At 47.7% G+C, this 24,590-nt stretch overlaps 1 protein-coding gene across 2 annotated transcripts in view; it reads right to left on the minus strand.

Annotated features, from left to right (window-relative positions):
* The window catches only part of PYGB (glycogen phosphorylase B), a 45,645-nt gene extending 24,622 nt beyond the window's left edge, over positions 1 to 21,023 (minus strand). Inside the window, exons 1-5 of one of the 2 annotated variants that reach the window (XM_083494311.1) lie at positions 20,485 to 21,023; positions 3,708 to 3,809; positions 2,306 to 2,384; positions 1,671 to 1,774; positions 1,016 to 1,147 (exon numbers count right to left, since the gene is read on the minus strand). In XM_083494311.1, coding sequence (XP_083350437.1) covers positions 1,016 to 1,147; positions 1,671 to 1,774; positions 2,306 to 2,384; positions 3,708 to 3,809; positions 20,485 to 20,727 — 660 coding nt within the window. In that variant the 5' untranslated portion in view covers positions 20,728 to 21,023. Of the gene's footprint in view, positions 1 to 1,015; positions 1,148 to 1,670; positions 1,775 to 2,305; positions 2,385 to 2,523; positions 2,720 to 3,707; positions 3,810 to 20,484 lie in introns of those variants that run through there. The other variant, XM_083494312.1, reaches the window with a different exon arrangement.
* Between the last annotated feature and the right edge of the window lie 3,567 nt (positions 21,024 to 24,590).

The following is a 24,590-nucleotide window of genomic DNA, read 5'->3' on the forward strand; positions in this document are numbered from 1 at the left end:
TTCTCCTCCACCACATGCTGTTGTTCAGTGAGTCAGGCACCAGGCCTAATTAGGGCTCTTTCAAAATGTGAGACTTCAGTTGCAGACGAGTGCAAATGTGCTTCAGGGCTCCCCTCCAGAAGTCTTGGACTACAATTCCCATCAGCCCCTGGTTGAGCGAGGCAGGCGTGTACTATTCGTGCGTCCTATTCGTTTCCCCGTTTCCTGTAGAAGAGCTCATCGTACCTGAGAACTTGCCATTTGAACCCTTTTGTTTCTAATATTTTATTTACGAATTTACAGTGGTACCTCGGGTTACATACGCTTCAGGTTACATATGCTTCAGGTTACAGACTCCGCTAACCCAGAAATAGTGCTTCAGGTTAAGAACTTTGCTTCAGGATAAGAACAGAAATCTTGCTCCGGCGGTGCGGCAAAAGCAGGAGGCCCCATTAGCTAAAGTGGTGCTTCAGATTAAGAACAGTTTCAGGTTAAGAACGGACCTCTGGAATGAATTAAGTACTAAAGCCAAGGTACCACTGTATTTACTTATTTCATCACCCCATCAAGCTTCCTCTCATAGGGAGGAAAGCCTTATTATTATTACTGCAATACACTGCAGTGAGGAAAGCTGTATAAATATTTGCTACGACAGTCAACGTCTCCAAACCTGACACCTCCACTTCATCACGGACACACACCCATCTCCCTCATCGTTCAGACACTGAGGTCCACTTCCAAGGGCCTTCTGGCGGTTCCCTCACTGCAAGAAGTGAAGTTACAGGGAAACAGGGCTTTCTCGGTAGTGGCTCCCCCAGGTGGAACACTCTCCCATCAGATGTCAAACAGTCATATGACCTTCTGCAGCACTGTATCGTGACGCTTTTAATGTCTGATGTTACCCTGTATCCTGTATTATTCTGTTGCAAGCTGCCTAGAGTGGCTGGGACAACCCAGTCAGATGGGCAAAGCACAAGACATAAATTATTATAATATTATTTGTGGCATCCCCACAGGTAGGTTTCTACTGCTGTACCTGAGTATCGACCCATTTCACACCCTCCGGAGTGTGGTCCACCCGGCCATAGAAGTGTACAGGAAGCATGTACTCTGGGCGGGCTTTTTCCCAAGGGTTGCCATAACGCAGCCAATCGTCAGCTTCTTCCACCTGAAAGAAGGAGAAATGGGATGTGAAACTTGCTTTCATTGCAGGTCATTTGATCAGCAACGCACTTTACATCCGGTAGAATCATAGCTCAGTGGAAGAGCACAGGCTTTGCAAGCAGAAGGTCCCAGGTTCGAGTCCTGTATCTTCAGCGACAAAGAATCTCAGTTAAAGGAACCAAAGGTATAAAGCTGCTGTCTATATTTATCTGTGATCTACCCAGTCGACTGCCTTTGATCTCTGTATGGGTACAGCCTCTTCCACTCCTTCACCGTTATTGGCTGATTTTGTACTCTCCCACCCCTGCAGCGTCCCTTCCAAAACGTCCTTGATGCTTGTGCCACAAGATCCCTCCTCAGGAAGGGCCGGAACACAGACACCTATTTTCTCTCCCTCCCAAAACGTTTGGGTAGGCCTCACCCTAAGCGATAAAGCATCTTCCGCCCTCCCAAGCGTGGTGATCTCTAGGAACGATGGAGACAACAGCAGCGGCCCAAAAGGAACGAGAATTCTCTCACCAACGCACCTGCCAGCCATTGACAATTTTCTGGTTGAAAATGCCAAATTCGTAGCGGATTCCGTAACCGTAGGCTGCGAGCCCCAGCGTCGCCATAGAGTCCAGAAAGCAAGCTAAAAGAGGAAGGGCCCAAAATATTTCATTAGTAGGCAGAAGTAAATGTCCAGGAAAGCCACTCTACCAACGCCACCCACTGGGACTCATGTTTAAGACATTATTATTATTATTATTAAAATTTGTACACTAACCCGTAGATCTGTGGGTGGTTCGCAACATAAAAATGCAACATAAAAAACACAGAATGCCTAATAAAAACAAAAACAGAAACAAACCAAGACCTAGCACAGTACAAAGCCAAAGCAGTGGCGGCGGTTGGTGCAGGTATACTTTTCCTTTATTTAAACACATTTATATCCCATCTTTCTTCTAGTGAGCTCAAGGTGGCATGCTTGGTCCCCTTCCACCCCATTTTATCGCCACAACAACCCTCTGAGGTAGGTTAGGCTGAGAGACTGCAACTGGCCTAAGGGCATCCAGTGAGCATTCTTGGCTAAGCGGGGATTTGAACTCAGTCCAACACTCTAACCACTACACCACACTGTAGGACAGTGAGGCGTTCCCAGGCCCGCCCAGAAAGGTCTCACCTGCCAGACGCCCCAGTCCTCCATTGCCCAGGCCAGCGTCTTCCTCAATCTCCTCCAGTTCTTCCAAGTCCAACCCAAGCTATTGTGAAAAGCAGAAACAGCAATGAAAACACTCCATTGAATTCAATAGGACTTACTTCTGAGTAAGGTTGGTGGGAAGAAAGTATCCAGTCAACGGCTGGGGGGATAATGGGGTCTCCATTCAGTTCCGTTGTTACCTCTACACCTTTGTCAGTGGTAGCCACCCATGGCTGGAGAATCAATGGTTTATCTCCATCACTCTTGCCAACATGTGCATCTGGACTTGAAACTTGTTTTTATACATGCATCTCATCCACCTTATTCCCCAACAAGGAGAACTGTGGCTTCAGGAGCAATTCTGATTTGGGAAGTGTGTGTGTGTGTGTGCGCGCGCGCGCGCGTGCGTGCGCTAACCCAGCTCCCATAGCTTCTCTGATCAGAATCGGAACCCACTGCCGTTGGTTTTAACTGAAAACAGAAACGTCAGGAGTTCCGATCAGCGATAAATCTGAGCTTCAAAGCCAACTGACTTGGTAGTTGTCCAAGCAAAGCAAGTCTCTCTCTCTACCGCTCTTCCACACTCCCTCCAAAGCTTTCATCCTATTCCAGACTCTGATAATAAGGTAACTGCCCAGGGGACAAAACACATTGGTAGCTCTGCCAAAAGGAATGGAATCCTTGAGTCATGCTCCTTTTAGCAATAAACATTCAGAGCAATGCCATGGGGCCAAGAGTGAAACTTAAGTAGGCTGTAAAAATTAATGGGCTCTCTATTATTGTAGTTTAGGCCCAGGTGCCAAAAAAGAATAGATTCAGCGTATTTTGGAAGAAAAAACTTATTAAAAACAAAGAGAGGGAGGAGCAGGAGGAGGAGAGAAATGGTGCATCTCCAAAGTAAGATGGTTTGGATGTAAAGCCAACCATGGTTTGCACAGCAGAACCACAGTTCATTGTGATGTCTGAACCAATACCACCTGGCAAACCATGGTTTGCAAATGACTATAAAAACAGACTCTGAAACCACAATCTTAGGCTAGTTTACCAGCCAGCTGTTTTTGGACTACAACTATCATCATCCCCAGCTAGCAAGACCAGTGGTAAAGGATGATGGGAATTGTAGTCCTAAAAAAAAGATGGAGACCCAAGTTTGGGAAACACTGATCTAACCGATGTGATTGCCAGTGACGATTCCACGGTTCCCATTAGCAACTTGTTCCACTGTCTAGTTTTCCTCAGAATCTGAAAGCTTTCAGACTAAATTGACCCTGCTGCAACGTGAGATTCCCCTAGGCATAGTGCCACAATTTTTGCATCAGAAAAAGGACAGGACTGATGATGAATCCACAAAAAGCATCAGCCCCCAAAGGAGGAATGAACATACCTGGTAAATGGCTTCATCGCAGCCATTCTGCAGACCCAAGTTCACCATTGTGTTCTGAAGGGTCCGCCCCATGTAGAATTCCAAAGACAGGTAGTAAATGCGCTAGGAAAGCAGTGAGAAAGAAAAGCTGGATTTTATATTTTACCAAGCTCACACCAGGAAACATAGTTCTCCTCGATAATAATAATAATAAATTTATTTATTTTTAATACCCCGCCCTCCTCAGCCAAGACCAGGCTCAGGGCGGCTAACACCAAATATAAAACCAATTGATTGAAATGCAACTTAAAAACAAGATTAAAATACAACATTAAAACATTAAAATGCAGCCTCATTTCAGCAGAAACTCAAAAACTTTTTTGGGGATAAAAACGTTGTCTTCACCAAGGCTAACTATCCAAACTGGTCCTACGTGGGCCAGTTAAGAGCCAAGGAAGTCCCCAAGTAGGAGTTCCATCACAGAAGGAAAAAGGGAAAAAGAGAGGGGGGGAGGGGATCAAGTTAATTCCAGGTCAAATGGCAGGCGGAACAACTCTGTCTTACAGGCCCTGCGGAAAGAAATCAGATCCTGCAGGGCCCTGGTCTCATGAGAGAGGGCGTTCCACCAGGCTGGAGCCAGTGTTGAAAAGGCCCTGGCTCTGGTTGAGGCTAATCTGACCTCCTTAGGGTCCGGGACCAGTAGGGTGTTGCTATTTATGGACCTTAAGGTCCTCCATGGGGCATACCAGGAGAGGTGGCCCCGTAGGTACGAGGGTCCTAGGCTGATTTGTCATCTCAACAACCCTGTGAGGTTGGTTAGGTGAGGTAGCTTAGAGTGAACAGCCTAAGGTCACCCAAGGAACTTCATCACTCTTAAAAGGGGTCTTCTCAATCCTAGTCCAACACTTTAACCACACCTCACCTGCTTCTAGACTAGAGTAATGGTGACAGTGACAATGAATTCTGGCGGGCACTGCAAGGCCGCTGTGTCTGCACATTTCCACAAAAGCACCAAAAACACATGGAATTGGGGCACAGATTTCAGCATCCTGGGCCATCTTCTCTTTCCTTTTTTAAAAAGCAAGTTTCTAGGCCTTACAAATGCAAAGTTAGGCTTGACAACAGGAAGAATGTAAAGCAAAATCTGAGAAGATAAAATAACGTTTCCAGTTGTCAGAGACAGAGATTTCCGGGGGGAAAGGCCAGAGCTCACTTACAGAAGACCCGATTTGCATGCAAAAGGTCCCAGGTAGGGCCGGGAATGTCCCCTGCGTAAAATCTAGGAGATGTCCTGTCATCAGGATGTCAACACTCCTCAGCTACCGTAGATGGACCAAGAGTGTGACTTGGTATAAACATCTTCCTATCCTCCTAGCTTTGAATGCCCAGCATGGCTGCCTTGACCAGCACTCCCTGTGTTTAGAAGGAACAGAGCAAATGAGAAAACACAAAAGGAACTCTGCAGGGTGGCTTAGTAGTCGAAGAGTGTTGGACTAGGAATGACGAGAGACAAGTTTTAATTCAGACAACGGCCTTGAGGCCCTGTGGGTGACCTTGAGCCCGTCACTCTCTTTGCACAATCTACTTCATAAAATTGTTGTGTGAAATCAAATGGTGTGTACGTTAGTGTGAATTATGCACACTGCCCTAACCTTATCTGAGAAAAGACAGGTTAAAAATGTAGTAACAAAACCTGCACAACTTAATTTTTTTGTAAACACACTGCCCTGGATCAGGGTTGGGCAGTACTCATCACGTTGCAACCTGTGATAATTCTCTTTCCCTTGGCAATATATCTGGCAGCCTCCTCTTTACAAAGGGGAAGGGGCCACAGCTCAGTGGCAGAGCATCTGCTTTGCATGCATCTGCTTTGACCCCCAGCACTTCCAGGTATGGCTGGGAGAGAACCCTGCCTGAAATCCTGGATAGACCCTGCCAGTCAGTGTGGACAGCTAGATGGGGCTGATTCAGTAAAAGGCAGCCATTCTTATGTTGCTACCACCAGAAGGTACCGTTTCACGGGAGGGAGATTTGGCTCAAAGGATCAGAATAGTCAGTTGGGGGGGGGGGGAAACTTCAATAATTGGTGTTTCTGGTACTTAAGAGTTCTGACAGTCTTGTCCACTCATTTTAATGGATCTTATTTTAGGAGAGTCCTTGGAGGATGAGGATATAAGTGACTAAGCAGAAATCCCTCTTTGGGGGAGGGAAATCAATGAAAGTAGAACAACACTTAAGCAATTCTGAAATATTTATTACCTCTCAGTCTTGCTTTCAACCAAGACAAAAGGGGGAGGGAGGGGGAGCCTGAGAGTGAAAATCCCTTTCTGTTGCTCGCTCACTGCCACACTTTTTGATTACCTTCTATGACATGTCAGCGTTTGGTGCAAGTTACACTAGCAAGTACCTCGCACCAAAAGCAATGGCAGTGTTGGCTCACATTGTTTATCCTGCACTTGGGTCTGGTCTCTTGCTCCATGAATGCTCCCATTTCCAAGAGCGAAGGCTGCAATCCTATACACACACTTCCCTGCAAGTAAGATTCACCTAACACAGCCGGACCTCTGAGTAAACATGCACAGAATTACGGTTCAGGGTCCCTACTGTTAGGCAATAGTTTTACCATCCCATGAAGAACAAAGGCCTATCAGCAGCTATTAGTCATGACCACTAAATGGGAGCATCACACCCTGCTTGTGAGCATCTCATAGGCATCACTGGATCAAGTACAGCTAGAAATAAGATGCTGGACAGAATCTTGGTTTGGTCCAGCAGGGCTCTTCTTAGTTCTTAAATGTTTCTTTTGCATGCCCAGCTTGCAAGACTGATGTTTGCACACGTCTTTGCTGTGAGGCATGCTGATCACCCTTGTGATTCGTACGAAGTAACAACCACCCCAGCAGTGCTGGCCGGGGCTGATGGGAGTTGTAGTTCAAAGCAACTGGAGGGCACCACATTGGAAAGGCTGTCTTGGAGTGCCACTGGCAGTCAGTGCCTGTCTCTGTATAAGGAGGAAACAGTGGCCAAGTACATATGCTAGATAGTCCAAATCACACAAATATACTGACGAAAATCCTACTGTAAGGTTTATTTGGATACCGTTGCTGATAAACTACTGGGCAGCAGAGATAGTAGCAAATGGCACATTTCTCCCTTGTAGCCTAGGCACTGCCATCGTAAAATCAATCAGTCAATTATGATGTTGGTAGAGCCCTGAGACTCTTAATCTCAGGGTTAAGGGTTCAAGTCCCACACTGGGCAAAAAGATTCCTTGCATTGCAGGGAGAGTTGGACTCGATGATCCTCTGCAATTCTGTTGTGATGACCATGTTTGTTGGCCCCTTTGTACACTGAGCAGCAGCAGACCAAGTCTGAAGTAAAGGGAGACTCCAGACACAAAAGAGGATTTAGGACTATTACCGAGAGGTCTGGTTTGTCTCAGGTCAAGAAATGAGTACACTGCCCAGCGCCAAAGTGGATGCATTAAAGTTTTGCACCACGTAGGTCTCTTTAAGAAACTTCAGTGTAAGTTGCTTTAAAAAAGATAAATGACCACAGAACCCACACTCCACTAGTTCTGCAGCAATGCTTATAATTTTAATAGGACTGTTCTGAAGGAAATGGATTGTGGGTTCTGCCCTATCAGAACGTAAGAGAAGCCCTATTTAGCTCAGCCCAAAGCATCAGCTAGTAGGAACGTCCTGTTCCCCTGCAGAGGACAATCAGGTGCCTCCAGAAAGCCCCCAAGTGGAATGTAGGGTCCAGAGAGAACATCCCAACAACATTGCAAGGGGGCAGAAAAATGTCTTCTATCAGATCAAAATGAGCAGTTAACAGCAAAGGTTGCTAGGTTCATAGCAGGGGCAATCAGAATAAGGGCCACTAACTGACGGCTGATTCAGGACTTTAAATTGTGCTCTTATATCAAATTTCCTTTTCTGCATATACTGTAATGTTTTACTGTTGCTATGGCCATTGGCTAATGCGAATAAAGTTTTATCTAACTTGCAAGGGGGCAACTCGCCCTCTTGCTCCAAGGTTGGAATTTGGCCCCATGTCCCCCAAAATCTTCACTGTTGCTGAAGCATAGACAAGAGGAATGTGGCTCTGGCAGGGTAGCCAACAACCTCTTGATTTCCTAATACACAACACAGTAGTGTGGGTTTTCCCATGGCTTTTAAAGATGAACTGGGGCCTGCACTTCATGCTTCTGCCCCCCTGCCACGGTCCTGTCCCTCACGATTGGCACAAACTGGCAGCTGACAGTTGCAGTCCAAGGGATTGGACTAGATGACAATTCTATGAACTAACGCAACAAGCATGTTGCAACAGAACAAGCCTTTGCTCACACCAGTGTGTGCCTGAATGTGTACGTTTACTTTTCCCCAAAGCATTTTTGTGATTTTTGAGAAAGGCCTGGCACTGCAACAATACTGACGCCACCTTGTACTTAAATAAAGGTCCGGGAAGCTGGAAGAGTCTTTGATTGCAAAGCTGATGGAAGCCAAGAGAGGCAAACCTCATTGTCCAAGGTGAAAGAGCTGAGTGAAAGAATAGAAGGGTGAAGATGAGTCATCATTCACTTGAACAGACAGGTTTGGGGGAACAGCAGGAACAAAAGGCTTGTTCTTGCTCCAGTGATCTTGAATCCGGCTTTGTAGTTGATCTAAGTGGCAGTCTGTTCCATTTAAAAACAAAACAAAACATTGTTAACCCACTTTATTCTGTTAACCATCTCGAGGCCACTAAACACCAGCAGATTATCACAGGCTGTGTGATTATCCTCAGCTACTGGACCTGTATCTTTGAGCCATCAAATGCCTGGGTGAACAGGTATGCTTTTAAATTCCTTGTGGATGTTAGCAACAGGGGAGACAGGTGCACCTCACCAAGGAGGGCATTCCACAAATAGGCAACCACCACCAAGAAGGCACTGCTATGGGTCATGTATTCAGAGGGCCTCTCCTTCTGATTGTAGTGTCTGAGATGGCTGATCCTGAGGAAGGCCCTCTTTTGAGAGATCAAGACATAGGCCCTGTGGTTGCTAGGCAGCAAACCAAGAATTTCCAGCAGACTGTGTGACTTATGAAACCACGGGTTCCTCATCCAGGCTGATAGGGCTCTCCCTGCCCTTTCATTTCTCCTCCCTTCCCATCCTTTTCCAACCACCTTCCCTCTCTCCTAGCGACCGTTTCCTAGCACTGGTTGCCATGAGTCTCCTTCTTTCCAACATGCCTTCTTCCTGTTGTTCCATCTTGCCATAAATGCAACATACAGACCAGGAACGTTGGTGGGTTGGTGACTGGACCAAAAAATGGTGGGGAAAGAATCCTCTGCTGATATATACAGGCTGTTGTGCCCTAGTTTGGCTCAAGGGTCCCAGGGAAGGCTGGGCGACGCAGTGAATCACTCTAAGAATAGGGTAACATCTGGAAGAGCAGAGTCAGATCCAAGAGATCAAAGCCAAGACCTATAGAGAAGAGTGAAGGGAGATTCTCCCCGATCACAACAGACAAGGTAGAGCACAATCCATCAGGACCCTGGACAGCTCTCTGTAGCAAGTTCTAGTTGGAACTCACCTAAGGAGAGCTGTTGTCTTAGCGGCATGTTGAGGGCTTCTGAAGGTTGTTGGCTGATCCGGAACTACTGTTAATTCCATTCCCTCTGTGGAGCTCTCTGTTAAAGGGACACTTGCCTGGTTGTGCAGCATCTGGTTCCTATAGCATGGATGCAGTGAGGGCTGCATTGGGGCATGCCCTCTGGGTCTGAGAAGTTGGGCAAAGCCACACCCTCTGGCCTTGACAGTCCTGGAGCACAGGACAACCATTCTCCAAGACAATGTCTCCTCCCTTTCTGAGGTTAGCTCTGAGCCAGGAGAAGATTCAGGCCAGTAACCATGACACAGACTAAGCATAATTGAATCTTCACAGTATTAACACTCCAATTGATCCTGCTCCCCCCATTAGGTTTCTACTGGTTGGAGGAGGCACCCAGGTCCTTCAGAGGTCCTAGCGCAGGGGTCAGCAACCTTTTTCAGCCATGGGCCAGTCCACCATCCCTCAGACCTTTTGGGGGGCCAGATTATATATTTGGGGGGGGGTAATGAATGAATTCCTATGCCCCACAAATAACCCAGAGATGCATTTTAAATAAAAGGACACATTCTACTTATGTAAAAACACGCTGGTTCCCAGACTGTCCACAGGCCGGATTGAGAAGGCAATTGGGCCGCATCCAGCCCCCGGGCCTTAGGTTGCCTCCCCTGTCCTACAGCTTTCAACCCTTCTATTAGGCTCTCTCCTAAATCTAAACTTGCTTCCTCATAAAAGGAAGCTCATGGCATCATCACCCACAGGGAGGAAGAGAGATAAGTTCCCGAATGGCTCTTTCCTTCCAGAAAAGTTCAGCTGCAGGAGAGTTAACAAAAAGAAGGGTATTTGGTTGCTACTTTATGTAACAAAGCCAGACTGGTTTGGCAGGATAGACCACTTAAGCCAAGGGTGGAGAAACTGTGGCCTGCCAGAGGTTGTTGTTGCTGGACTACAGCTCCCATAACCCCTGACCACTGGCAATGCTGTCTGGAGCTCATGGGAATTGGAGTCCAACAACAAATGGCCACAGGTTGCCCATCCCTAATTTTAAGTAGTCCTTCCATGGTCCAGACCCTCACCCTACCACAGAGAGCTAGACAAGATCTCTCTTGGAAACTTTCCAGATCATTTTTCTTTTAATGGATTGGTTTTTATTATTCTGAAAACTATGGGGCTTTCTCCTTCCTCACACATTTGCTGTATGTTTCCCTGCACTCTGACACTTCTACAGAACGTTTTGGAAAAAGAATGCGGTTGGACACCCTTTCTTAACTTCTTTTCCTGGCAATACTCCCGTGAGAGGAATGGTGAAGCATATTTGTTCCCTTGAGATAACCAGTTGCCAGCTCCAAAAATATTAATAGCACTGTTCTGCTGAATCCATGTAGATAATGTTAAGTGCCTTTGCATAAAGGAGAAAAAGGGGTTTACTTTTAGCAGACTCTCATCTACTTGGAAAATTGCAGGAGGAATTGTTCCTGAAAATAGGCACCACAGCCTTCCACATTTCTTGACACCCCACCCCCACCCCGCAACATAACTCTTTTCCATTTGATAGTTAAATGAACAACTTGAGTCAGGAATGAGTAATCTGTGGCCCTCCAGAGGTTATTGCACTACAACACCCATCATCCCCAAGCAATGATTCTGCTATCTATGGCTGATGGAATAGTGTCCAACAGCAGCTGGGGGGCCACAGGTTCTAGATTCATAGAATCATAGAATTGGAGAGTTGGAAGGGACCCTGAGGGTCATCTAGTCCAACCCCCTGCAATGCAGGGATCTCAACTAAAGCATCCATGATGGATGGCTTCCCCCAAAGAATGGACTCCCAATGACACATAAAAAGGTAAAGGTAAAGGTACCCCTGCCCGTACGGGCCAGTCGTGTCCAACTCTAGGGTTGCGTGCTCATCTCACTCTATAGGCTGGGAGCCAGCGCTGTCCGGAGACACTTCCGGGTCACGTGGCCAGCGTGACGAAGCTGCAGCTGGCGAACCAGCACCAGCGCAGCACACGGAAACGCCGTTTACCTTCCCGCTATAAAGCGGTACCTATTTATCTACTTGCACTTAAGAGTGCTTTCGAACTGCTAGGTGGGCAGGAACTGGGACCGAACGACGGGAACTCACCCCGCTGCGGGGGATTCGAACCGCCGACCATACGATCGGCAAGTCCTAGGCACTGAGGTTTTACCCACAGCGCCACCCGCATCCCTTAATGACACATAAGTATACACATTTAAAAACTATCTGTTCCTTGCTAAAGGGGAGATTGCACATGCATGTTTCATCACTTTATTTAAATAAAATCAAATTATTCATCCCCAAGATGATTATAATGTCAAGAGGTGACTTGTGTATGGTGGTGTGAGTATCGGACCAGGGCTGCAGAGACCTTGGTTCAAATCTCTGCTCAGCCATGAAGCTCATTAGGTGACCTTGGGCTAGTCTTGCAATCTTCCGCATTAGCAAAGTCATTTGCATGACACAGACGGAGTCCAGAAGGCAAAAAGATCTTGGCAACACTTCACTGAGCAAAACTGAACAAACACAGCGTGTAATTTGAGAAGTAAACAAAGAGGTTTTTGTCTTTCTTCAGACCTTGTACACAGCAAGGAGACATTTAACCAACCACACAGAGGGAAAAACTTCCTCAAAACTGCAGTGGCTCTCTGCCTCACAACAACCTTATAGAGCCAATTAGCCCGAGAGTGGCCCGTTGATACCAAGTGATATTAAGCCTCAGTATAATACTTTCAAAAAGTACCAGGCAGTTGTAAACACCATCTATTTAGCAATCTAAAAACAACTGCAGAACACAAGGATTTTTACTTTTTAAACAAGTGTTTCCTGCTACAGGAAATGCATCTGTTTGGTCACCGTGAGGAGCAGGATGCAGGATTAGACAGAATTTGTACCTGTTCCAGCAGAGCTCGCCTTCTGTTTTTATAAAAAGACAGCTGCATAATGGGACCTAAACTGGTGTAAATCTTTATTGACAGGGAGTGTGTGAGTAAAGAGGGAACAATGGTACAGGATTTGAAGGTGCATTCTACAGTAAACACTCAGTTAACACAGGAAACCTAGGCCCCAGAGAACTACAATTCCCAAAGTAGTTTGACAGTCAATCTCTCTTCCCAATGAGTTCTGGGAACTGTAGTTCCTAGCAACTCTCAGCACCCTTAACAAACCACCCTTCCCAGGATTCTTTGGAGGAAGCCACGACTCTTTCAAGTGGCATGATGCTGCTTTAAATGTATAATGAAGATAGGGCCTAATTTGTCCTGTTGGGCACTACTAATACGGCCAGGGCCGGTGCACATTCTCCAATGGGCGCCTCAGCACAAGGCCCGCTAGTGGGGATTCCCTCAAGAGGGCAGGCAAACCCTCTCCTCCTCCTGTTTATTTTCCTGGGTGCAAGGGACAGTTGGGGCCTACCTGAGGAAAAGTTTGGCACTATGGTATTACAGCAGGGCATTGTGGGTAACTACAATGGTAGCTGCCAGGCAGTCATCAGAGGAGCACCAGTGGCAGGTTCCTCAGGAGTTGCCCAAGAACGCCGTCTGCTGACATTGTCTCTGGCCACAGCATTATATAGAAACAGGGCCGGCCCTACCATTAGGGAGGCAAGGTACCACCCAGGGCTGTCTTACCCATAGGCGCTAGGGGTGCGGGGCACCCGGACGCCGGGCTCTCAGGGGCACCAGGCTAAGAGTCTGGGGCTGAGATTTGGAGTCTGGGGGTTGGGAAGAGCTGACAGCTGCTGCCGAGCGGAGCAGAGCCCGCCGGAGCGCCGCAGCTCTTCTGCTGCGGGCGAGCGAAGCACTGAGGCAGCCGGCCGGCTCCGCCCTCCTACGTGCTTGGGATTGGCGGGCCGTCGAGAGGCCCGCCCACCACATGCTGCTCACATGAGGCGCCTGGCTTTGCTTAGCAGCCGCCTCGGGCTCGACTGTTGTTGCGCTGAGCTCTGCTTGCCCACCCCTCCCCAGGCGCCTGGCCCAGCCTTGCTCTACTGCCGCCAGCGCCTTGGGGCTCCTCTGTTGCTGCTGAGGCTAGTTCTGCCATGCATGCGTTGCCAGCCCGCCTTAAAAAAAGGTCAACAACTTCTTTGGGCAACCGGGGGGTGCGCCAGGCAGACCTTTGCACCCTGGCGCCGAAAATGCTTAAGATGGCCCTGGTACCACCTCAAGCAGCAGCTGACTCCAACTGTTCCTCTTGAACATCCCAAGCAATCTGCTCTGGTGTTGCATAGCCTCTCATGGGGGCCCTTAGTTGCCCTGCTGCCTCAGATAAGGTGCAGCAAGCTACCCTCCAATGATATTATTATTATATTTATATTCCACATTTCCCCTATGGAGCTCATGCATGGTTCTACCGCTCTCCATTTTCTCCTCACAACAAGCCTGGGAGGTAGGGCTAGGCTGAGAAACAGTGACTGACTCAAGGACACTCAGCGAGCTTCATGACTGAGTGGGGACTCGAACCTTGATCTTCCAGGTCCCAGTCATTCAGCTACCAGTCCTGTCCAGGTTTGGTATGTGGATTGGAGAGGAGTCGCCGTCTTGTCCTTTGCCTCAGGCAGCAAAACGTTTTTGTGTATGAACCAAGTGTGCACTTTGGAGTACAGCCAGACATTCCCTCCTGGGTGCGCATCGTAGAGGAAGATTAACAGGCAGCAAGTACGAAACTCATTTGCCATTCCTGATCAGCTCAACAAGGACGCCCTGAAAATCTAGGAACATAGGAAGCTTTCATAGGAAGCTTGGGTCAGTCAAGCTCAGTATTGCTTACACAGACTGGCAGCAGCAATGCCAGGATTTCAGACAGGAATTTATCCCTAATCCCTACTTGGGGATTGAATGTGGGAACTTCTGCATGCAAATGTAGATGCTGTACCATAGAGCTTCGTCTCTGCTGGTGAAATCCAGTGTTTTTCTAGAACGTGGTTCGAAAACCTCCCAGCCGTGAATTCCAGATTATTTCAGCTGACAAATCTGGCTTCTTTCTGCAAGGGTAGAGCTACCATGACGACTTCAGTTTTTGCAGTGCTGTTTATGTCTGCCAGATGGTATCCAAGGGCACAAATAGGAAATTGATCCAGGACGCCCAGGGACCAGGCTGTCATAGGTCCTTTGTATACCTCAGAGGAAAGGATTCATCCATCCGTTTGCTGTTTTATTCTCTGTTGTGTGAAAACAACAACGATGGCCTGAATTGCTCTAGCGACAGGTCAACGCAAAAGAACTCTCTGCAGGGTAGCAGATCTAAGACAATTTTTTCACTGTAGACTTTGTGATCCATATATGTCAGGCAGATTTCAAGCACAGCACAGAAAGCTCCCTTATACGGAGTCCATCTAACTCAGCTTTGTCTGTGCTGAGCAGCAGGGACTCTCTCCCAGCCCTTCCTGGAGATGGAGGCAAATGAGACCTTCTGCATACAAAGAGATGCTCTGCCACTGAGCCACGGAGACTGATAATGGTACCAAATTATGTTTCTAAAGCTGTAACCCTAGCCTAAGGTTACCAGACGTCCCCGTTTCCCAGGAACAGTCTCCGGATTTACAAATCAGTCCCCTGACAAAATCCTATCATTCCTACTGAAGTTGAAAAGTGTCCCCGGATTCATTGAAAAAAATCTGGTCTAGCCCCACTTACCTGGGAGTAAGTCCCATTGAATTCTCCTCTCTCCTAGAGAAATGGCTAGGACTGCACTGTTACTCAGGAGTTTTGTCAACCTTTGAACCAGCCTGTGGAAAGCAGTTCGGTCTGCACCCATTTGTAGATGATCAAATACAGCAGTTGGGGAACCTTTTTTCACCCGGAGGGCCAGATTCCCTTCTGGGCAACCTCCCAGGGGCCACTTTTCAGTGGTGGGCAGAGCCAGAGGGGGGGAAATGGGCAGGGCAACAAATATCCCCCCCCCTTTGTACAGCCTTTTCTACACAAAGAGTTACCAACATACCTTTTTGGACCATTTTGAGAGAGTGCTGTGGGTACCTCCCACAAAATGGCTCTCATGGGGGAATGACATAATACAAAATGGCTGCCATGTCCTGCTAGTCCCAATTGTGGAAACCAATCTTTCACACAAAGATGCTGGTGCTATCTAACAACAGAGCATTCCTGAGGACCAGGAAAAATATACACGGTAATACACCCCACTCCAGCCCCTCTCCCTCAGATCTCTCTCTGTCTCTCTCATGCACACACATACTCAGGGATGCCAACAGGGTTTTCTGCATGTGGATTGAGCTCTCTGCCCCTCTTGCAAAATCTGCATATGCTTCCTGACATGCAAAGTTGTATCCTCTTTCACAAGTGGAGGGTTCAAAAATATATCAGTGTCCACACGTGTAAAGCACCTGCAAATAATGTGAACAGGTGCAGCTTTTTCTGCCATGGCATTTGATTACTAGAAAAGACCTAGCCTGTTGAATTTCTGCCTGCCACACAGCCGTTAAAGGCACAAGAAGTCCGTTTTACCCCTAAAGCAAAGCCCAGCCAGCGGCTGCAATCCTATACCCACTTCCCTGGGGTCATTTCATAGAAATCACTTAGAAGGGTACCTGCACCTTTTGCTTCATAACTTTTTTTCTAGGAACACTAGAGACTTAGTTTAAAAAAAGAGAGAGAAAAGCATTTAGCCTGGGGACCCTGGCTGAGGGTGCCCCTGAAAGACTCACTTGTGCCAGGTTGGTGGCCCCTGTTCTATTCCCCCCTCTCTCACCCAATCCATTATCCACTATCCAGGCACGCCAGAGGCATTATCAGAGTTCAATGATAAATCCCAGCCAGGCAAAAATGAGGGCGTGATGGAGGGCTGGACTGAGGCCTGGGGTGAGAGGATGCAGCTTTGGGGTTTGTGGTGTGGCCAGAGACCCAAAGGCCAGAGAGAGAAACTTGGAGGGTCCCAAGAGAGCCAGTGTGGTGTAGTGGTTAAGAGCGGTAGTCTCGTAATCTGGGGAACTGGGTTCGCGTCTCCGCTCCTCCACATGCAGCTGCTGGGTGACCTTGGGCCACTCACACTTCTGTGAAGTCTCTCAGCCCCACTCACCTCACAGAGTGTTTGTTGTGGGGGAGGAAGGGAAAGGAGAATGTTAGCCGCTTTGAGACTCCTGAAGGGGAGTGAAAGGCGGGATATCAAATCCAAACTCTTCTTCTTCTTCTTCCCTGGGTTTGATGTTTCCCACCCCTGATGTACAGCTCAAAAAAGCTTCCCTTGAAGGGTCAGATGCAGGCCAGGATGTTCTGTTCTGTCTTTTTCCTTCTGATCAGCTGGTAACCCCAGGTATTTTCTTGTGCAAACATCCCTAGGATCAGGCTGTACACGGACCGTGCTTAAATGGAGCGTGCTAGGAAAGCTGCAACGGTTTCCATGACTACTTAGGACTCTGTTCTGCTATGGTCTGTGGACAGCAGATGCCACTCCAAAACTCAGAGCTCTGAGCAAGGTACACGACAGGAAGACATAAAGGTGAGAGGCCACAAAACCCCAAAGATGCCAAGTTAGCCTTCATTAAAGATGGGCAATTGGAGGCCTCACTCTTTATCACATAGTGAGCTTAAGTCACCGAGATAGCAGCAGAGATGAGAGTGCTGAGGCTACCTATAAATAAATGCTTGGATATCTGGGAGGTGGGGCAAGTTGCCTCTGCTGTATTTCGGTCTGCCAATAGTTAATATAGTCCTCATGAATTAGTTACTTTGGATTTACACTGATGTTTAAGAGGATCTTATCTAATCTTTCTGTGCTGCTGTAAAAATGTGGATTCCCCCCCCCCTGGTATTTTTGGCGATATTTTAATAACCACTTAAGAGAGATCTTTGGAGAATGAAGCCATAGACAAAATGGCATCCTCTGTCTGAAATCCTTGGCCAGAAATCACTCTGGGAATTGTAGCTCTGTGAGGGGAACAGGGGTCTCCTAGCAACTCTAGGCACCCTTCACAAACTACAGTTCCCAGGATTATTTGTGGGGAGGCCATGTCTGTTTAACGTGGTCTTGTAGTGCTTCTGGAATAAATACCCTCTGGTTCAAAACCTGAAAGGTAAGTACTTCTTGCCATGTGACAGAGGAGGCATATATCTGTGGGGTTTTCTGCCTCAGGTTCCAAAATACTTTAGTTGGCTTTGGGTGTTATGCACCTTGACTTGGGGGTGGGTATATGTGCCATTTGCTGATCTGCACGAGGCTCATTTTGCTAGAGATGTCGTGACTGGAACCTAATTTGATTCCTGTCGTTCTGGAATTGCCTGTTGCTGAAGGATGGCAGAGACTGCGGTGGCGGCTTGTCAAACAATGAATTATGTTCCCATTAATGCAGAGTTGGAGAAGGCAGAGAAAAGGGCAATAAAATCTAGCTGTGTGGAAAGGGTGACACGAGCAAAATTATTCTTTCTCGGAACACTGGAACTCAGGGTCACCTCAAGAAACAAAATGGCTGCCCTGGTAAGCTCAGGACCAATGAAGACATTTTCATCAGAGATCATTTCAGGGGGGAAAGGAGAGAGAGATTCTGGTCACATCCATACAGTTAATGGCATATCCCTACATCTCCTATCTCTTTCAAGAACCATGGCACCTCCCAAAGAATCACTGGTTAAGGGTCCTGAGAGCTGGTAGGAGATCTTCCCCAGAGCTACAATTCCCAGCACTTTTAACAAATAATTTCCCAGGATTATTTGTGGGAAGCCATGACTGTTAAAGCGGCACAAGAGAGCTTTAAGTGAATGATGTTGATGTGACAAAATTCACAAAGGACAATTCAACCTATGGCCGACAATGAAATTCTGTTTCACGCTAGAAGTGCCATGCCTTTGATTTCTAGACTCTGTGGACCAACACAAAATAACGGGTCCCTTAGTTATAACCTGCTTGGATGTTTCCTACCTGCCACAGCTTTGCCCTTCATAGCTTTTGTCAGCTTCAAATGAACTCCCTCGATCACTGACGATTCTGAACGATCCAAAGATGCTGGACTATGAGGGAACTCCTTCTTTGTTTCTTAACATCATTTGGATGCCACCCAGTTAAAACAAAGTCCTTTGGGTAGTTAGCAATAAAAGACAAAAGCCTTTAGAGAAGAATCAACAAGAGCTATAAAAATTAGCAGAATGAAACCACTCACAGCTCAAAAACACATTTATGCATGTATTCATAAAGCCAGGAACAATAAAACGTATGTCGGCACAGTAGAGCAAAAAACACAGAAGTTCTGAAAATGCTACGCTCTGCCTCCAAAGTCAGACGTGGCAATGCTTCTGAATACCAGTTGCTGGATGGCCTGCAGGTGTGAGCTTCCCCCATCCCTGGTTGAATTAAACCTTAGTTAAACTATGGTTTAGCCTTTAGGCAGCGGTGAAACCAGGCTTTATTTCACCTGGGTCAAAGACCCAGTTTGGCACACATAGGCTGGGAGCCTCAATAGCACCCCTCTGGAGGCTTCACCCAGGGCAAAAAACCCCAGCTAGACCCCCCCGCCACCGGTAACTATGGATCTGCTTTAGCTTAAATAAATCATAGTTAATAAACCATGGGTTGGCATATCCCAAGACAGCTGAGAGCCTTAAGTATCAGTTACTGGCTATGGTTTGATAGCTAAACTATTGTTTAGCATTACTTGTGAGCCCTGACAGAGGCAGTTTAGCAGCTCTTGTGAGCTGGGTGATATCACCTACACAACCAAGAGCTTTCAGATTCCTGTTGGCTGCTGCCCAGGACGTAGAAAAACTTGCAAAAAGGAAGGGAATGTCGACGCAAGAAGCATTACACATGAAAATGATAGCGTTCTGGGGAGGGGCCACAGCTCAGTGGCAGTCAATCTGCTTTATATGCAGGTTCAATGAACTCCGGGTTCAATGGCTGACATCTCCTGCTAGGGCTGGCTTCTTCCAGTCCGTGTCGACAATATTACTGAGCTAGATGGAGCAATGTTCTGACATGATATAAGGAAGCTCCTTATGTTCCTAACTCTTGATCATGTAGGCTTATTTCTCAAGGACACGGTGAACCTGTGTCTGGTTGGCACCACTCCAGAATGCAATACTCACCCAAACATGAGGGTCCCCACCTCCACACAGAAAGGCAGCACAAAGCAAGGAGCGTAGGCTGCAGTCCTATACACACTTGCCTAGAAATAAATCCCATTGCACTCAGCGGAGTTTACTTCTGAGAAGACCTGTATAAACTGCACATTCAGCTGCTAGTTTCCCATGCATAGTGTTGCTGTTGTCCTCGCCACCAGGGTGGGGTGGCAGGAAGCATTCAATAATATCTGTCTACATTATGAAGTAGTACAGCCCCCAAGCGAGCTCATCATCTCTTATCAGAACAGGATCTGAATTTCCTGTTTTTATCAGAGCAAGACTAGGTAATACAAGCAACAGAGCATCTCCTTTGCCTACAGCTCAGTCCCCAGCATCTCTATGTAGGGCAGGAAAAGCCTCTATCTAGCTGAATCCTGGAAAGCTGGAGGAGATGCTGAGCCAGACGGACCAAAGGTCTGAGTCAGCAGAAGGGATTTCCCCGTGTAATGCAGCTCAGTGTAGGATTGAAGACCAGGAGGAAGGAAAGCTTTGAAGCCTCCAGGGCCAGAAAACAAAACGAATCTCGGAGGGCCCTTCCCTTAATGAACAGGCAGCATCTTCTTTCGCTGCGTCCTTAATTTCGGCTGCCCAGGAATACCCCTCCTTTTCCAAAGGGCTAACAGAGACATCCATCACACTGGCTAAAGTCGACACCATTATGGTTGCAGATCCACTGCCGCAAAACACACACACACACACGGGGTGGAAGAGAGAGATTTCCCATTGATTGCAATGCGGACCTGGACTTTGCGACGGGCCCTGCACTCATTTGCTAGATTCCCGCTTTGCTGCCTATGGGAAATGGGATTCCTTCTCCGCGCCACGCTCCAGCGGCTTCTTGGCGCACCATCTCCCTGCAAGGAAAGCGCAGCAGCGCGGGCAAAAAGGCAAAACACACGCGCAGGCAAGCGTCGGCCAGCAGAGGGGGGCATTTCCAGAGCCGGCAAGGCCTGCCTTCGGCTCTGCGAAACGGGGAAAGATTTGCGCGGTTAGCGCGCGGGTGGAAGCGAAAGAGAGGCTGCGCCTGGTTTTTGGAGAGGGCGAGGAATCCAATGCATTTCTGCCTGCAGTGGAAGCTGAGGCGGCGCCGGAGGGGAGGCAACCCCGCAGCTCCTTACCTTGGGATCCTTCTCGTAGTAATACTGCTGGGTCCGGATCCAGCGCCCCACCAAGTGATCGCGGACCGTGTGCGCCAAGGCGAAGTAGTAGTCCCGCGGGGTGGCCACGTTCCTGTCCTTGACCAGGGTGAAATGCAGGTGCCGGTTGAAGCTCTTCCTGATCTCGGCCACGTCGCCCAGGCCGGCGATGCCCCGCACGCTGATCTGCTTTCTTTTCTCGCTGTCGGTCAAGGGAACGGCCATCCTGGCTCGTATAGGCGCCCGCTGCTGCAAAGGGAGAGTCGCTCGCTTGGGGAAGCTTTGCTTGTTGGCCGATGATGGCGCAGCGCCGGCTTCAGTTTCCCGGGCAAAGGCGGGCTTGGAGGCAGAAGTGTTTTCCTTCTTCTTCCCCTCCCTCCTCTCTCCTCGGCTTTCCTCCTGCCGCGGCTGCTGCGTGGGGAGGCGCCTCGGCTGAGAGCATCAGAGGGGTGGGATGCAAGGGAAGCAGCGAGCAAGCGCCTATCCTCCGCCCACTGGGACCGGGACTCGCTGCGGCAGCGCCTGCGCGGTGCGGAGGGAGGCTGAGCGGCTTTCAAAAACAAGACGGAGGCATCCAGCTTCCTTTGCGCGATAGGATAAGAAGAAGAAGAGTTTGGATTTGATATCCCGCTTTATCACTACCCGAAGGAGTCTCAAAGCGGCTAACATTCTCCTTTCCCTTCCTCCCCCACAACAAACACTCTGTGAGGTGAGTGGGGCTGAGAGACTTCAAAGAAGTGTGACTAGCCCAAGGTCACCCAGCAGCTGCATGTGGAGGAGCGGGGAATCGAACCAGGTTCCCCAGATTACGAATCTACCGCTCTTAACCACTATACCACACGAGTCTAAGAACTCGTAGCGCGTCTGTTAACCGCTGCATGAACCACTATTGCCAGGACATGATGGAAATCGTTACAGTGATTAACGATGGACCAATGGTATAATGAAATTTGGCAAACAGCGTTCCTGGAAACTGACCCCCAAAAGACGCCGAAAGAAGTAGGGCAATTTTTATGCAGTCTTGTTGTTTAGTCGTGTCCGACTCTTCGTGACAGCATGGACCAGAGCACGCCAGGCACTCCTGTCTTCCACTGCCTCCCGCAGTTTGGTCAAACTCATGCTGGTAGCTTCAAGAACACTGTCCAACCATCTCGTCCTGTTGTCCCCTTCTCCTTGTGCCCTCCATCTTTCCCAACACCAGGGTCTTTTCCAGGGAGTCTTCTCTTCTCATGAGGTGGCCAAAGTATTGGAGCCTCAGCTTCACGATCTGTCCTTCCAGTGAGCACTCAGGGCAGGTTTCCTTAAGGATGGATAGGTTTGATCTTCTTGCAGTCCATGGGACTCTCAAGAGTCTCCTCCAGCACCATCATTCAAAAGCATCAATTCTTCAGTGATCAGCCTTCTTTATGGTCCAGCTCTCACTTCCATACATCACTACTGGGAAAACCATAGTTTTAACTAGATGGACCTTTGCTGGCAAGGTGATGTCTCTGCTTTTTAAGATGCTGTCTAGGTTTGTCATTGCTTTTCTCCCAAGAAGCAGGCGTCTTTTAATTTTGTGGCTGCTGTCACCATCTGTAGTGATCATGGAGCCCAAGAAAGTAAAATCTCTCACTGCCTCCATTTCTTCCCTTTCCATTTGCCAGGAGGTGATGGGACCAGTGGCCATGATCTTGGTTTTTATGTTGAACTTCAGACCATATTCTGCGCTCTCCTCTTTCACCCTCATTAAAGGCTCTTTAATTCCTCCTTTCTGCCATATTGATGACACAAATAGTGAGGAACACGGCAGAACGGTACCCGTAGTTTGCAGCAGTCTGGCATGCACAAAGTGCAATTTTTAATTTTTTTCACTCCCTTTGCTATATATTCCTATTAATTCTAATTGCTATTGATACAAAATGACTTTTGCTCACGGTCCCAATCTAAGCCATGTTACTTTGCATCATTTCACATCTGTAATAACTGATAATTTTGTATATATGCATCGATACAACTGTTAATATATTCAGAAATATTTATCTGAGTGTTTTATTTTTGTAATTGTTGCATGTCATATGCTCTAATGTAAACAGGGATATAGCTCAGTGGAACCATGTTCAAAGATGAAAATGAATAAAAACTGCATTAGCAAAAGACAAGAATAGCCTGCAGGATCAGGCCATTGGCCCATCTAATCCAGCATCCTGTTCTCACAGTGGCCAGCCAGATGCCCAAAGGGAAACCAGGGAGCAGAGTAGAAGCACAAAAGCCCTCCCCCCTCCTCTGGTTTCCAGCAACTGGAATTTATGAAATGCAGACGATAAGGTCTCCTCATCCCTGCCAATTATCAAAAGGAGGCAAAGCCTAAATGGAAGCCATCTCACACCAGACAGTGAGACTCATGGCGCTGAGCCTCTGGATCATTGCCCAAGGGCCTTGAATGTGCCAAGTGGCAAAGTGCCATCCCAGCCATTTTCATTAATGGAAAAAAGACATATGTAAGACACAGACAATCCCTGTACCTTTGAGATGGCCAGAAGCTGGGAGTCGATGGCAGATAATGGAAAATCCCACCACTCTGTCTCTTGCAGCTTCTGTGACTGACTTGGCCGTTGTCTGAGAAGAGTGTGTGGAGAGGTAAGCTATGATTGATCCAACTTGGCACAGCCCTTTTAACAACCCATTCTGACGGGGGCTGATGGGAGTTAAGCATCTGGAGGGCACCACGTTGGTAAAGGCTGGTCTAATTGATTTATTCTAGCAAAAACCTTCACAGACCAGAACCCACTTTGACAAGTACACAAAAAAGCAGTGAGGCAGCATTCTAAAGTGGCATTTGCCGGGCAGAGAATGTATTGCATCAAATGCACATGAAACTCAACTGACAGCCATCTTCAAATACATCAAGGGCTGCCACATGGAAGACTGAGCAATATTGCTTTCTGCCGCTCCAGAGAGTAGGACCCAAACCCATGGGTTCAAATGAAGGAGATTCGAACCAAGCATTTGGAAGGACTTTCTGGTGCTAAGAGCCATTTGACAGTAAAACTGATTCTCTCGGAAGGTGGTGGCTTTTCCTTCCTTGGAGGTCTGTAAACAGAAGCTGGATAGCCATCTGTCAGGGATTATTTGGTGTGATCTCTAGGGTCATTGGGTCTAGTCCAAGGGTCATTGGACTAGATGACCCTTGTGGTTCCTTCCAGCTCTATAATTCTGTGCTTCTACTTATATGGGACAGTGGAACAATTGCAGTGAGGGGATTGTTTTGCAAATGGAGATAAACAATTAGGAATAAACCAGCTATTATGATTATTTTATTAGTTATTAAATTTATATACCGCCCTACACCTGGAGGTCTCAGGGCGGTTCACAGGATAAAATCACGATATAAGAACACAGAATGCGCAATCAAAATAAAAACAGAAGCAACTGAAAAAACCCCTTAACCTTGGGTTCTACTTCCTTTCCTATGTTTTTTTTGCGGTGGGACAGCTTGTTTTTAACAGCTCTGAGCCATCAGAAATTTCTTCCAAGAACATTAAGCAAGCAATCTCCACTTTTCTTACAGGTGCAGGCAGCAAAAAGGTGCAAGTCCCAGGTATACCTATTAAGTGTTAATTTAGCTCCCTTTCCTCTGCCGTCTTCCCACGCTCAATTATGTAGATTATAAGTCCTCTGTTGTCTTTGTCCATGGAGTTTTCTTGGCAGGGATACTGGAGTGGCTTGCCGGTTCCTGCTCCAGGTGGATCACGTTTGGTCAAACCTCTCCACTATGACCTGTCCACCTTGGGTGGCCCTGCACGGCATAGCTCATAGCTTCTCTGAGTTATTCAAGCCCCTTCGCCACAGCAAGGCAGTGATCCATGAAGGCTGATCACTGAAGAATTGATGCTTTTGAATTATGGTGTTGGAGGAGACTCTTGAGAGTCCCATGGACTGCAAGAAGATCAAACCTATTCATTCTTAAGGAAATCAGCCCTGACTGCTCACTGGAAAGACAGGTCATGAAGCTGAGACTCCAATACTTTGGCCACCTCATGAGAAGAGAAGACTCCCTGGAAAAGACCCTGATGTTGGGAAAGATGGAGGGCACAAGGAGAAGGGGA

Source organism: Podarcis liolepis (assembly GCF_965112155.1).
Source record: "Podarcis liolepis genome assembly, chromosome: 3".
Taxonomy (NCBI): domain Eukaryota; kingdom Metazoa; phylum Chordata; class Lepidosauria; order Squamata; family Lacertidae; genus Podarcis; species Podarcis liolepis.